At 35.6% G+C, this 14,332-nt stretch overlaps 2 protein-coding genes across 3 annotated transcripts; one reads left to right on the top strand and one right to left on the bottom strand.

Annotated features, from left to right (window-relative positions):
- The first annotated feature begins 422 nt into the window (after positions 1-422).
- LOC116293612 (inactive peptidyl-prolyl cis-trans isomerase FKBP6) lies at positions 423-9,786 on the top strand. 2 transcript variants are annotated; one of them, XM_089032753.1, is made up of 17 exons: positions 423-480; positions 827-932; positions 1,220-1,319; positions 2,117-2,247; positions 2,621-2,738; positions 3,092-3,178; positions 3,787-3,915; positions 4,715-4,785; positions 4,914-4,976; positions 5,602-5,661; positions 5,997-6,143; positions 6,603-6,653; positions 6,937-7,046; positions 7,342-7,427; positions 8,027-8,099; positions 8,605-8,731; positions 8,937-9,786. In XM_089032753.1, exons 2-17 carry the CDS (start codon positions 870-872, stop codon positions 8,967-8,969), a joined length of 1,449 nt encoding a protein of 482 aa, XP_088888879.1. In that variant the 5' UTR covers positions 423-480; positions 827-869; the 3' UTR covers positions 8,970-9,786. The 2 variants fall into 2 exon arrangements, with proteins under 2 accessions (XP_088888879.1, XP_031556924.1); XM_031701064.2 differs by lacking the exon at positions 423-480 and having other exon boundaries at positions 780-932.
- On the bottom strand, positions 9,728-14,031 carry LOC116293613 (protein NipSnap homolog 1). The gene is made up of 9 exons (XM_031701065.2): positions 13,788-14,031; positions 13,379-13,424; positions 12,737-12,831; positions 12,329-12,399; positions 11,720-11,860; positions 11,096-11,127; positions 10,542-10,636; positions 10,196-10,279; positions 9,728-9,936 (listed from the first exon to the last, which is right to left on the bottom strand). Exons 1-9 carry the CDS (start codon positions 14,014-14,016, stop codon positions 9,872-9,874), a joined length of 858 nt encoding a protein of 285 aa, XP_031556925.2. The 5' UTR covers positions 14,017-14,031; the 3' UTR covers positions 9,728-9,871.
- Between the last annotated feature and the right edge of the window lie 301 nt (positions 14,032-14,332).

The following is a 14,332-nucleotide window of genomic DNA, read 5'->3' as shown; positions in this document are numbered from 1 at the left end:
TTGATCCGCAAAAAATTGGTCTCGCTTTACTTTGCAAATCAGTAGAATGTGATAAAGAATATTGAACGCATAAAAAAAAAGGTGCTCGTGTTGATCAGTGCGTTGCCATGCACCACTGCCTTTATTTCGTTAATGACTTGACATTGCATGATACTGTGCACTACTGATGTACTTGACTTATTTTTCCTTATTTACTCTACGGTTGGTTTCGCCTCAAGAGTCTTATATTGGGTACGAATATTTAAAGACTACGGAAATGTTCGCAATGCTTTTAATTTTGTTGTTGTCCTCCTCCTCCTCCTCCTCCTCCTCTTCTTCTTCTTCTTCTTCTTCTGCTTCTTCTTCTTCTTCTTCTTCTTCTTCTTCTTCTTCTTGATCGATATACAGAATTGTAGAGAGGGAAGGCAAGAAGGCAGGGAGCAGCACTAGCGCGGGTACCCTAATCCCAGATGACCCTGGCACTCGCCAAAAAAGGAAACAGTTAGTGAAGAGAAGTTGATTTGAAATTTAATTTCGAATTTGCGCCAGTGTTTATTGTATAATTGTATTGTAAATCCTTTTTTTTTTGTGTGTGTGTTAAATACCGTGTTAAAGTTAACACTGATGATATTGTATCAAGAGTTATATACGCTTTTGATTTATTTGTTTAGTAATGAATTAGTTTGACTATTTCGCCCTCCCCCCCCCCCCCCCCCGTTCTGAAACATCCCCCTACACCCCTCCTCAGGTGCCTACCCGTCATGCATTATGGACTTGATCCCAGTCCTCCTCATCGTTCTGTTACTTCACAAATTACTTCACGTGGAGTTTGTTTGTTTTGTTATAGTTTAACGCTGTGCACGTAAAAAAAGCTTAGTTTTCCCAACAAAATGCAAGAACCTGAACCTCTAGCTGCTTATGAAAGCCTTATCCTATCCGGAGAGAATGAATACGTAAGTCAAATTTCTAAAAATTATACATAATTATACAAAAAAAAAAAAGAGAAAAGTTCCTCCAACAAACTGCTTCTATTCTGTTTGTTCTGTGTGCAACGAATCTTTCTTGTAGGCCATGATTTATTGTAATATTTGGCTCGCTAAAACCACTGAAACTCACTCTGTCGACAAATAAGAGTCATTGGTATTGTCTTTCCTTTAATCAAGTTTTCCTTTGTCGAGTATTAAGTTTAGGCTCGATTATTGAAAGAGTGAAGTAATACTCAATACTGTGTTTTGTACAGGTTCCTAATCGCTATGCAACAGGACTCAAAGATGGTGTTGATATTCAAGAACTGAGGTCCGGTGGCGGTGCTACGTTTGAGGTCGATCTCGATCAACAGTGTAAGCTTTGTTAACTGTAGAAGCAGTGAAAAATAAGTCTAAGAATAATTGAAGTTGTCATCAGGATGGGAGGGGGGTATAGTTAGGGGATGAAGCTTGGGTAATATCATTAGGGCCTGTTGATTTTGTTCCTCTAAGTCGTTTATGAGATATAACATAGCCAATTCTTCGTTTGCACGTTACGTCATCGCAGCCATGTTGGTACCATTTAACAAAATATTTCTCATTAGCATCCATTGTTAATGGTACCACGGTGGCTGCCATGTTTTTGTCTTTTAACTCTCTTGGGAATGCTTGCAACCCATCAGTGCTCCTTGCAACTTAACACATATCAACTCCTATTGAGAGCCAAACTGCTGATAGGTACATGGGATACAGGGGCAGATCCAGCAGGAATTTGTTAGGGGGGTGACCTCAATGAAGAAATGTAGGGATTTTATGCATCACTTCAAAAAAGCATAATAGATCGATAAAGGGGGTACACCCCCTGAATCCACCCATGGGATACTTAGCCCCTAAAATATCTGTTTTCCACATGTTTTCAGTTCAACCCTTGTTGAGCTGCTTCAGCCAGTATTATACACAATATCATATTTTTTCAGGTGTATAATCTGTTTGGTTAGAAGGCCTATTATAAGATAGTGATGTTATGATATGTTAATAAGATTTCAATAATTAGATATTGTACTACACTTCCAAGAATGATATTTAAGAGAACACTGCTAATAAGGCTGATCTATTGATCTATGTTAAACAAACATTTGATTCTATTATAATTTTTCCCGTTTTCCTTCAAGTCCCCCATGGGCATAATAGTGATGACGATGAGGAGCCACGTAATGCATATTTTGATATGGAAGAGATGTTTCAACAGTTGAACCATGAAGTTCTTGGTGTTGACAAAGAAGATGAGACTGATACCTCGAAGGTACATTGTGGAAACTGTATAGAATCATGATGGAAGTTTTAAATTCTTATGTTGAACCCATGAAGTCCTGCTCAAAATGCTGGCCAGTACCCAACCAATCTGGATGGGCAGTCAGTGTGGTCAAGTTAGTGCAGGAGAGAATATACAGAATCAAGAAATTATTTAGAGAATTTTGCTAATGATATGAAGGATACAGTACAGTAAAAAAATGAAGGATGAAGGATGAATGAAGGATACATTGCATAATGTTATTTAATTAATAATACAACGAAATATTGTTAATGGCAATTTAATGCCTTTTTATTTTGTATGCTTTACACGGTATGTATAAATCTATGTTAGTACATTTATCTTTATCAATATTTTTATTCAGACTCCATTTGAAAGCATGGGGCAAGACATGGAAGATCTGATAGGTGATCGCGGTGTACTTAAGAAAATACTAAGGCCTGGAGTAGGACCTGTTGTTCCTAGAACAGCTTCTGTCCGATGTAAGTAAGTTATCTTGTTGTACGCTGTATGCTACATGTATGTAATGTAATGTTACTCTATAAACATTTCCATTGTGTTGTTAAAGTGCCTGGAACCATTTTAACAATAGGTTTTGTCACATTCTGCTTTATTGAATTTTCCATTAGGTTTATAATATAAATAATAATCAGCTAAAACAAATACACCCACCTATATATTGCTACCCAATGTAAAACGACATACCAGGCGAAATTCAAGGCTATTGTTAAGAGCTGTTAAGACATTCATGAGTACAGCATCGTAGTCCACAGATGTAATACTTTGTGATACAAAAAGCCAAAATATGAACATTATTTATGTCTTTATTTTGCAGTTCATTATAATGCTTACAAAGAGTACTGTGATGAACCATATGATTCTTCACGATTTAGAGGCAAACCTGAAAATACCAGACTAGGAGGTAGAGTACTTCTACAGTGATTTGCTGTCATTGTTATGATACTGTGTGATATTTATCCAGTTGGTGTAATAACTTTGATGGCATGGTAATAATATTTGTCAGACTGTCATTGGGACACATTCCAAGGGTGTCAGTTAAAAACTTATCGGTGAGTCCCACCCCCCAAAGCCCACTAGGTGTTCCATTTATGAGCTCTCTTATTCATATCTTTTGCTTTTCCCCTCTTTTTTCTTCCCCCTCCTCTTTTTGTATTTTACTACTACTTTTTCAGTGCCTGACCTAAAAATGTAAATTTTTAAATTTAAAGCTGATTGCTTTAATCAGTTTATCTGTCGCAATTAGTTTGTACTTTTAACTAGGAAAATGTCTTTAACTTTATGTATTATTGTAAATTATGGCACTAAATAAAAAGTTGAGTTGAGTCTGCAGCCTTCTTCAGCTTCCCCCCCCCCCCCCCCCCCCAAAGATTATGCTCCCAATCCCTGTATTAGATGTCAAAATGTTTCGATGCCTAAATTTTACTGTATTTACCGTGAATGAAACCCAAAAAATTTAATAAGTGCTGCAGCAATGAAACGAGTAAATATGGTATATATATTCCATGATAGGAGGAGCTTTCCCAGGAATAGACATTGGACTATCTAGCATGAGAAAAGGAGAAATGGCAAGGTTTCTGTTTGAGAAAGAATATGTGTTTAAGGATATGGGATGTGGACCGAGAGTACCTCCTGGGACTGGTGAGTATATATAATTATACCTGAGAGATGAGGTGGTAGGCCATGGCCATGTGGGATGGGCTCGAAAAATGTATAAGAAAATGCTTAATACTAGGTAAACCACGAGCCTTGTATGAAACGACTGAAAAAGAGGGCCAATGGGCCTTTCACAACTTCAAGTTGTGCAGAAAATGATATGTAATTACCTGGTTTGTTTCTCTCCCATTCCTTCCTTCCATCCTTCCTTTCCCATTTCATCTATTGCATTTTTCTTTGTTAATATTCTTCTCTTTTTCCAAATATCCCTCCCTTTCTATCGGATACATCTTATTCAGTGATATCTGATTTCATTTCTCTCATGAATGTGAAATATTTATTTTTTCTTTATGAATTTTCCCTGTGTTTCTGTTTTCTCTACATTCCATTCATTTATGATTCCTTTACTTCATTCTTAATTTTCATTCATTCATTTATGAATATAATATGTAACTTTATTTTTATTTATTCATTTATTATTTAATTAAGCAATTTGCCAAAGGCAGGTGATAACTCAATAGAATAGGGTGTGTCAACCAAACCCACCTAACCCATGAACTATAAAATAAATCAACCAACCCTCAAAAAACCCCTAAGAAAAAATAAAAAATAATCAAATAAGGAAATATAATAAAATAATTTTTTTTTAAATTTCTGTAAATTCATCCATAGGTCTTTTAATTGCCAGTTGTTTTTTTCTCATCCATTCATTAATCATTCATTTTTATAATTTTACTACAATAATGTTCATTTATTTTCTTATCTATTTGAATTCAATCCTAAGTAATGTGGGAAGTGGAACTCCTCAGTTTTGTTGATCATGGACCAAGTGATGAAGTTAGTGATCTTCCAAAGGTAAATCCTAATAATAATTTATTTATATTTATTAATTTTATATCCAAGGAGTTAGCAATGACTGCAGCACAAAATGAACCTACAGTAACTATGAGTAAACATGTTTTCTTTTGTTTTATATATATTAGTCTGGAGACAAACGTAAAGCATCTTTTGAGCATTTGATGGCAATTGCTAATGGACATAAAGAGGTAAGTGAAACACTTACAGAAAATTAATATTGGACATCCACCTCACCACCACCCCCAGGGGGAATCATAAGAAGGAAAAAATCCTGGGCCTGAGTAAAGAGCATTCTCAGGGCTGTCAACTCTCCTGGATAAACTGGGAGTCTCCAGATTTTGGACCGTATCTCCTGGTCTCCATATTAGAGTCTCAAATCTCCCGGATAATCACTGAAGATGATTTTGTGTTGTTTGTGTTATTTTACATCGCTAACAAAATCAAAACATTCCTCATAAACTGTTATTGCAAGCAGGCCATTGTAACTATAAGCGATAATCTGATTGGTCAGAAATAAACCAATCACATCAAATGTTACAAAGTGAATGACATCATCTCCCTTCCCTATCAATTCTCCAGATTTGAATATCTTGGGGGTTGACAGCCCTGCATTCTACTGTAGAATGATACATGATGTAAAAACATTCCTTATTGGTAAATTTTGTCTAGATTGTTGGCAAGAAGGTACAATGAGAAACTATTTTCTCCATAAAGGAGTATCTGGGCTACTGCTTAATGGAGGTCAACTTACAGTATATATTGAAGATGAATAAAAAATTGTTAACCTTTTGAAGAATTCATTTTCTTTTATAGGTTGGTAATGACCTTTATAAAAGAAAACAAGTAAACCAAGCTGTAACGAAATACATGAAGGTATGTGCTTTACTGCAGTGCTGTGCCCTGCAGTCGTACCTATGTTATGCTGTGCTAAACTATACCTAGCTCACTTAGCTTTATAGTTATTCTAGGTAACCTCTACTATTCTTTTGTAAATATACTGTACTTGTATCTATATTTTTCTCTATTGTAATCTCTGGTATAATTAAAACACATCGTATTGTATTGTATACGCTAGAATGTTCACTGTACTTTACTGTGTTGTGAAGAGCTGCCTGATTTTTTGGGTATAGGTTTACAGGTAGTTACAGTACATGTATGAACATTGTGTCAACTTTGCTTTATTAATATCTATTAATTATTAAAAACAGGCCATTAAACTCCTTGAAGAGTGCTCACTGCAGAATGAAACAGAAGATAACCAGATGAATCAAGTATTGTTAAAGCTGTACAGCAACATGTCACAGTGTGCACTAGAGCTGGGACAATCAGCCAGAGCTATCAAGTATGCAAGAAAGGTAAGAGTTAGTGTAGTCAGCATTCAGCTCAGCATGACCCTCCTTTTTGCATTGTCCAACCCTTAGGCCAAACAAATAATGTGTGTTTCCTGTTGCGTGACCGACCCTAATTTTCTTGCCGATTTTTGCCGACCCTAATATTTTTTTCATTCCCAAATACACCACAGGGTTCCCAGTAAGCTCAGTTCCACTGTTGTGCCAGTAAAAAAAGTCTGACTTACTGACCCCAATTATTATTCTCATGCAACAGGAAACACGCTTATATTTTTGTCTGGCCTTACACCTTATTTTTCATCCCCCTTCCCGTCAAATCCTTTGCCTCCCTCCCCAGTTTAAAATAAATGATCCCTCCTTACACTTGTTGTTGCTTCTGGTATGGATCTGCTCCTCTATACATTTCTTTGTCTTATTTGTTGGTATTTTGTCTTTTTAATAGCTATTTCGTTTTATTAATTAAAGGTACTTTACCATGACCCTAAAAATGTTAAGGCATTTTTCAGGATGGGGAAGGTAAGTAGTACTTGCACTGTCAACTACTTCACTAAGCTTTGGTTTGATTATCTAATGGACTGACTGGCTGAATGGCAAAGGAACTGTCCAAGTAAATGATTGATAGAGTCACCCACTGACTGACTGACTGACTTGGTTTCCAACTGACAAAGTCATGGACTAATACTGCAAACTAAGTTTACTGCTTGATGAATGGATGGATTAACTGACTGACTGATTAAAGCATTGAGAGCTGTTGATCACGCTATTACACTGTATGTTTATTATTTGTCCATAACTGTAGGCATACATGAAGGAAAGTGAGTTTGATAGAGCAAGGGAATACTTTGTAAAAGCGTTACAACGTCAACCAAATAATAAAGACATCAAACTTGGAATGATTGAACTGGACAGGTACTAAGAACACGATGCTGCAGATATGAATTGTATTTAATATTTAATAATTTATTTTTCCCACTCTGCAGAGGAATGAAAATTAATGACCAAGAGATTAGAGGACTTTGAAAACTAATTGCTTTGCCTTCGTTAATCTTTCTCTCTGCCTACAAACCTTTCTTCCCCTGTTTTCTTTTGCATTTCCTTCCTTCTTCCCCATATCTCTTACCATCCTTTCTTCAACATTATCAGGGTGCATTAGGATGCATGGCTTAACATCAACCCTCAAGCATATAAAATTTGTTATTTGTAGGAATGTAGAGAAGTTTAGGGTTATGGAAAAGGAACGATGTCGTAGTGCTATGCAAGATTATCTAGGTGTTGCATCAAATAGCCAAGGTATATACTGTCACATGTATTAACAGAGATAGGTTCAAACTCTCTCTATGAAAGCAACTGTACTCATTATTTATGTCTGGGGAGCTTGTAAAAAGGGGGGCTACCATAAAATTTACAAAGAAAGAAAGAAGGGGGGCCGGGCTAGTTAAAGTTATAAAGATGGAGTGAAGTCACTTGAATATTTTAACAAGCACACAAAAACATGCTGGGGGGGGGGGGGGGGGGGGGGGGGGGAGGAGTCTAAAAATTTCTATTTTGGATAGAAGGGGGGACATTATAATTTCATGAAATTAGTTTTCATTCTTGCAAGCAACCCCACCCCTAGACATAATCATGAATTCTCCCTAACCCTTAAAGCTTATATCTCTTGTGAATTGTCATTAGAGTGCAAACAATTAATCCGTGAAATGCTAATTACTAAATAGTACAAAATAGTGCTTGATTGAACAATAGAAAACAATGGAGTTTGCATGAAATTGTGCTATTTAGTATTACTAAAGTTTCACGGTTATATTGTTTGCACTCTATTACTGTAAATTTTATATATTACTTATAGAAAATAATGTATTTATTAGAAAATTTTAATGTATCCATGACAGAGCATAAAGACAAGGATACAAAACTGGATGACATATCTGAGGATGTTAAGCAGATGATGACCAAGAAACTTAGGTAAAACAGTTTGTAATCTGGGTACTCATATTCTGGTGCAAACACCTCTATGATAGCAAGTTAAGAAATTTCCAGTTTCTTTGTTGGAAGAACCTCTAGTCAGACCAATAGAAAGTTCCCTGTATAGACCTTATTTGTCTTGGTGCAATGTTTGTCCCATTTCAGACCACGTCATTCCCTTGTGAATGAGATTCTTTGTTCAAGTTATATTCATATTTGTGTGTCTTCTCATGTGCAAGCATTAAACAAAGAAATGATACTCAAGAGAATGACACATGGTCTTACATGGGAAAACATTGCACCCAGGTGAATGGGAATTACTTACCTGCAGAAATGTTGACAGGAACAATAGATTTTCCCATTTATAGCGTCACATTAAGTGCTTTTTAATAGTTATGCAGTGGTTAAACAAACGCTTTTATTCTTGGAGGTCCATTCAACGGATAAACCTTGAAAAAGCATTTGAATGGCGTTTTCATGATTGGACTTTTTATTCTCTTATTAGTGATTTTAAGGAAGATGAAAACATGAAAGAAATGGTCCTTCCATCAACTCTGACAGAAAAGGAAATGGAGTTTGTACAAGAAATAGCTACAAATATGGGCATTAAATCTGAAATTAAGCCATTCAAGGTAAGCAAAGTATTTTATTGATGGGCTGAATATTAGCCAATCCAAGATTGACAAAAACACTGGGTCTACACAGTTAATATTTAGCATCAAAGTGCATTTTGGACAGACTTATGGGACACATTGGTACCAATTTTTATTAAATTTTCTTTTAAAATTCTGGGGAAAAAATATATTTAAGAAAACTTCTATGTTTTACTTTACTCAGGGTTACCAAAGAAGACTAAGAGTATGGAAATAGGACAACAGGAAAGAGTGATTTCCAATGAGTTTCCAGTAACTTTACAAGTAGGAAGATCACTTTGCTTGATAACAAAAAGGTTCAGGACTCAAGATGTTTTGTTGATCAGATGTTGATCACCCACAACTAACAATGTCCACAATCACCACCATATTTGAAGTGAAGTTTCAGTTGTCAATAATACGGAAAACATATTGTACAGAGCTGTACATACTTGCAAATACAGTATGTTGATTAATGTATAAAACCTTCTGTTAATTTATTTTTTTGGAAGAAAATGACATTTTTATTTACTACAATTATTACATTTATTTTATCAGATAAATTTTGTAACATTAAAAAAGAAAGAAATAAAACTAAAGAAAAATACCAAATAAGTAAAGACTCTAGGAAGATGTTTGAGGGGAATGTACAGTACCATTTCCCATGTACCGTCTTATGGTCCTTATATGCCGTACCTTTATGTACTCTAACGAATTATTTGATTGACAGAAGTGTATAGACTCCTTGCAGCATTTTGCAATACAGCTCAATTTGGAGGACATTACAATAAGGTTTCCAATTCTCAGGAGATTGAAATTCTTTTGTTTTGTTCTTTAAGGGGTCTATTGCCCAATTTCCATGTTGCAAACTGTTGTCTCGATCAGCACATAGCAAGGAAAACAGTGTTAAAAATCAACATCAAGACTGTGCTGTGAATTTGAATTATTTGTCTTTTATGTTCTTGACTTGAAGTTTATTGTTGACTAGTACAACTATTTATTTTCTAAACAATTTTAACCCTTTATTTCAGAAAATAAAACGTATTTTTAAATTACCAACAGAAAGAGTTAGTATTGGAGAACATCAATTACTGACTGTAGGTATGTACAAGTGCAAGGAGTGGATAAGAATCAGCCAATTCACTTGGTGGGTGAAAACGGCAGAGGTACCATCACTTTAGACTCCATTTTTCTGATGAGGGGCACTAGAAAAACAGAGGAATAGGTTACAACTCTTTTCATTGCTACGGGCTGATTGAAACAACAGACACGACAGGAAATTGGGCCGTCAATCAAATAAATTGGTCGGTACCTTTACATTCTCTGATTAGTGGCAATGTATTGCCCTATTTCCTTGTTGCGACTGTTGTCTCAATCAGTGTGTAGCCATGAAAAGAGTGGTAAACAAGAAGTAATCCAATATGCAAACATCGGTGAGGTTTGAAAAAGAAAGATATTAAATACCTGTATTAGCAACACAGTCATCCCATCCTGGGTTATTCCAAAGACTTTCTCTTATCTCCTTTCTTGTCACAAGATCTTTGTAGGCTAAAAATAAGTTTATTTTAATTTCAGAATATTTAATTCTTTTGTGAATATTCTTTTGTGATATTATCTCATCACCATTATGTATCGTCACCATCGTGTATCACCACCATCATTACTGATCATCATGTATCATCATCAGTATTGTATCACTGATCATCATGTATTACCATCATCATCACTGATCATCATGTATCACCATCATCATAAGTCATGTGCAGCTGTAATTGACTCTATTTTGCTACTTGTGACCATGAATACTCACCCCAAATGTGATGAACCAAGTAAAGTTCACCAATCTGTGAGAAAAATCCACCAACTGCTTCATTATCCTCTTGTCGCAGCTTGATAGCACGACCCCTGAGAACAAAATGACACACAATACATGTATTAACATCAATATAAAATGTAAGCTCTAAATATTAAGATAATAAAAAAGTTCTGCATTTCCATAGACCTTGCTATGCAGGCACCCATAAAAACCATACATCAGTTTTAGTGAGCCTTAAGAGAAAAAACAGGCGAGCCGAAGTCAAGGCATGGCTAATAAGAACGAAACAAAATCACCAGAAAAATAAAGGCTTTGCAGATTCACACGATGGCAGCCATGACAGGAGGCACAACAATAGTCTTTCCCCTGCAAAACTGATTTCTTTCTCAAGCAAATCAGATAACTAAATTCCTGCCTCTTGTCATAGCTGCCATGGATCACATAATGGGTCAAAGCCTTTATATCCTTGCCCGTGACCCTGGGTTCTAACTTATTTTGTGTGCCTTTGACATTTCTGTGGCAATAAAATGCTAAAATTTGATACTAACCAGTTGTTTCCCCATTCAATTAATGTTCCAGGCTGCACAGAAACAACAAATGTTATTAATTAGTTTAGAATGATTTATAAATCCTCGAATCAAAAGAACATTGTCAAACAACTTTTAGCAAAATTACTGTGCTATTTGCCACTCCATGAACACTTCAAAAAGTTTTTGAATTTCTTTTTGATGTCTCTTTAACAAGTCTTAATTGGGCTCTTTATAGTGGTATTTTAATGATCCTTTCAGATCATATCATTCTTTGATATCTTCCTCTTGATAGCCTGTGTACAGCCGCTTCCCACCCCTCCCCCTTCCCTCCCCGTTTTTTCCCCGAAGGGGGGAGGGGTGGGAAGTGGCTGTACACAGGCTACCTCTTGAGAGCATTTCGGTAGATTCCATCTGCTGTACATCTCCCATCATTTTTATATCACAGTATACTGTATAGACATGCGTGCGTTTTATATTGCTTTTATAAAATATTTTTGAATGATTTCGCGAGAGCGTGTCTCTGTCCTCTGATATAAACATGGTAGCCAGCCAATCAGCGTGTGTATAATATCTAAAATATTTTATAAATAAGAATGAAGCTAAAGTAGTTAAAGAGTTCATAGCATGAAAGTCATAGTGTACCTTGAGATGATAGGTTCTTAGCTCATAGATATGTGGATCAGATCGTTGCACAGGCTCCCCCCAGAAGTGGAATTCATGTAAAAGCTGATTCTCACGGTTGTACATCATGTGACGTCTTTCCCTGGCAAATTTCAGATATTCCTGGGGGGGAAAAAATTATAAAAATGAATTCAAAAAGTTTCAAATGCTGCTAAAAAGTGCTAAGAAATCTGCAAATTTTTTTTGCAATTTTTATTGTTCTTTGCTCATTAATTCTTCATAAAACAGTAATGATAAAAGGGTAAATTTTACCCCGTGAAAAGATGAAAAAATTACTGACGTTTCAGATGCTAGTCCTTCGTCGGAGTCAAATTAATTATTCATGATTATTTGCTAAATGAATTTACAGCCCCGTTTACACTAGCGATTTTTGCTGCGATTTTTTGCGATTTTGTCCATAATAAATAATGGTAAAGAATTTACTTGTAAAGTTTTTTTCAGGATACCAAGATTTTCCTAGACAAATGTATCTTTTGAAGGATGAGACAAAAGATTTCGATATTTCCGAAAATTGCCACAAAAATTGCAGCAAAAATGGCCGCAAAAATCACCAGTGTAAACGGGGATTACCGGGTTTTCTCTGATGTACTGTTTTGCTTCTACAACCGATGAGTAGCCACCAGTAAACATCCAAAGATGAACTGTTGAGGAAAGAATATTTTGTAGCCATAAAAGTGATTCCATTGAAGCAAAATTCTGAATATATTTTTTGTGGGGAGGGGAGAGGAAACAGAATGACAGTTTAAGAGGGTGGAGATGATTTTTTCCCATTCATTTTTTCATTATAAATGCTAATTTCATCTTCATGTACCAAATTAACATTGGTCTGAGTTATTTATTTTTGATTAAATAGGAGAGCTGAAAATCCACACAGTCTGGAAGACTCACTGTTAAGATAAAAAACACAAGACTTAGAGTATTAAATACAGTATCATGAGTAGCATGTAAACTATAGCTAAAAGCATGGTTCATACTTACTGGCTTGATCTAGTTTTCCAAACATTGTGGTCCAACTACCAACCAGTGCGCCTGGAAAGTTAGAGTCTTTGCTGATTCTTGGAAGAGTTTCACTCCTAAAAATCCAAATTTGAATAAGTTGACGTAACAGTGTCTGATCAGGTCTTTTCCGCATGAGATATTTAGCGAGGGCTCATGGTCATGCTCAAGTGCGCATGCTCTGTTGACCTAAGACTTTGATATCTGGCATGCGTATTGGATACGTATGGACAGTCTAAAACAATTCGAATAAGCTGTGTGGAAGCGAATTTTTTTCAAGTGTGTTTCATCCTCTATCCAAACACTTTGAAGTTGGTTAAAAAAACTCAGCCACGCCTCGTTTTTTCAACTCACTTCTTGGTGTTTGGATGAAAGAAAGAAATTCTGCATTGTCTTCTGGTTTACGAGGAGGTTAGAAGTGAATCTCTGTGTAAACCCTCTGTAGACTTGTCCCTAGTGAGGGCTATTTTGGATTCCCAAGACAACTTTTCTCGATATTCATAAATTGGGCCTAATTCCTGTAACATGTATAATTATGGTCATCATCATCATCATCATAGATCATCATCTTTGTCAAGTTAAAAAGAAAATGTTAATGATGGCTATAAACTCATATTGACTTACACTAATGCAATATAATCTTCAATACATTCTGGTTTGATGTGCTGAACTGCAAAATAGAAAATTATCTTCAAGTCAACAATTTATCACATACATACTGCATTTTAATGAAATAATTAAGCTTAACTTATAAGCAGTAGATGAACCCTTTTGGAAAAGAAATAGGAATAAAATTGACATTAAAAATTCATATACATAAAAAGAAGAGTAAGAATTTACGAAAGAGAAAAATATTTTTCCATCGAAAAAAAATGTGAATACTGTAAGAGAATGGCATGATATTTTGTAAATAATTTACTAAGAATTTTCTTCAGGAATAATTTGAACAATGGATTTTAGAAACAAGAAAGATGATAGAGTGTTATGTTACTTGTCATGAAATAAGATAAATTATAAATAAAGACTGTCTTACTGTCCAATTCATACAAAGTCTCCCTCTCTGTCAGCGTCTTTGAATGAGCATCAGTGGCTCTTTCGATCTTTTGGGACCCGAAAAAACGACTCATTAACGACCCTTTTGAATCACTAGCTGTTTGGGTTACTACTGATGTTGATATGGGCCTGAGAGTACTGGCGAATGATTGAGAATGGGCGACAGAACGGAGAAAAGTTCCAACACGACTCCATGTTGTGACCGCCATTTTGGATTTGGGATATCGTCCACAATGCATTGCAGACAGAAAATAAATAAAAAAAGTGTTTATATGATAAGAAAATGGGATCGATGAAATAGAATATAGAAGAAATTGGCCAACATGTTACTAGTTCTTGAAAGTCCAATAAAATTACTTTTAGGAATTGCCAATTTTTGTATTTGTAAAATTTTTTTTATTTGTTTATTCTCGAAGAGTAGTGAAGCCCTGTAGCGTAGCGAGGGGGGGGAGGGGGCACGGGGGGCCCGTGCCCCCCCCCCCCCAAGATTTTTAAACAATTTATTTGAAAATAACAAAAAACAAA

Source organism: Actinia tenebrosa, unplaced genomic scaffold, assembly GCF_029948245.1.
Source record: "Actinia tenebrosa isolate PJP-AT-01 unplaced genomic scaffold, QUT_ActTen_1.0 PGA_scaffold1__47_contigs__length_23844297, whole genome shotgun sequence".
Lineage (NCBI taxonomy): Eukaryota > Metazoa > Cnidaria > Anthozoa > Actiniaria > Actiniidae > Actinia > Actinia tenebrosa.
This window is presented reverse-complemented; position numbering and strand designations above follow the sequence as displayed.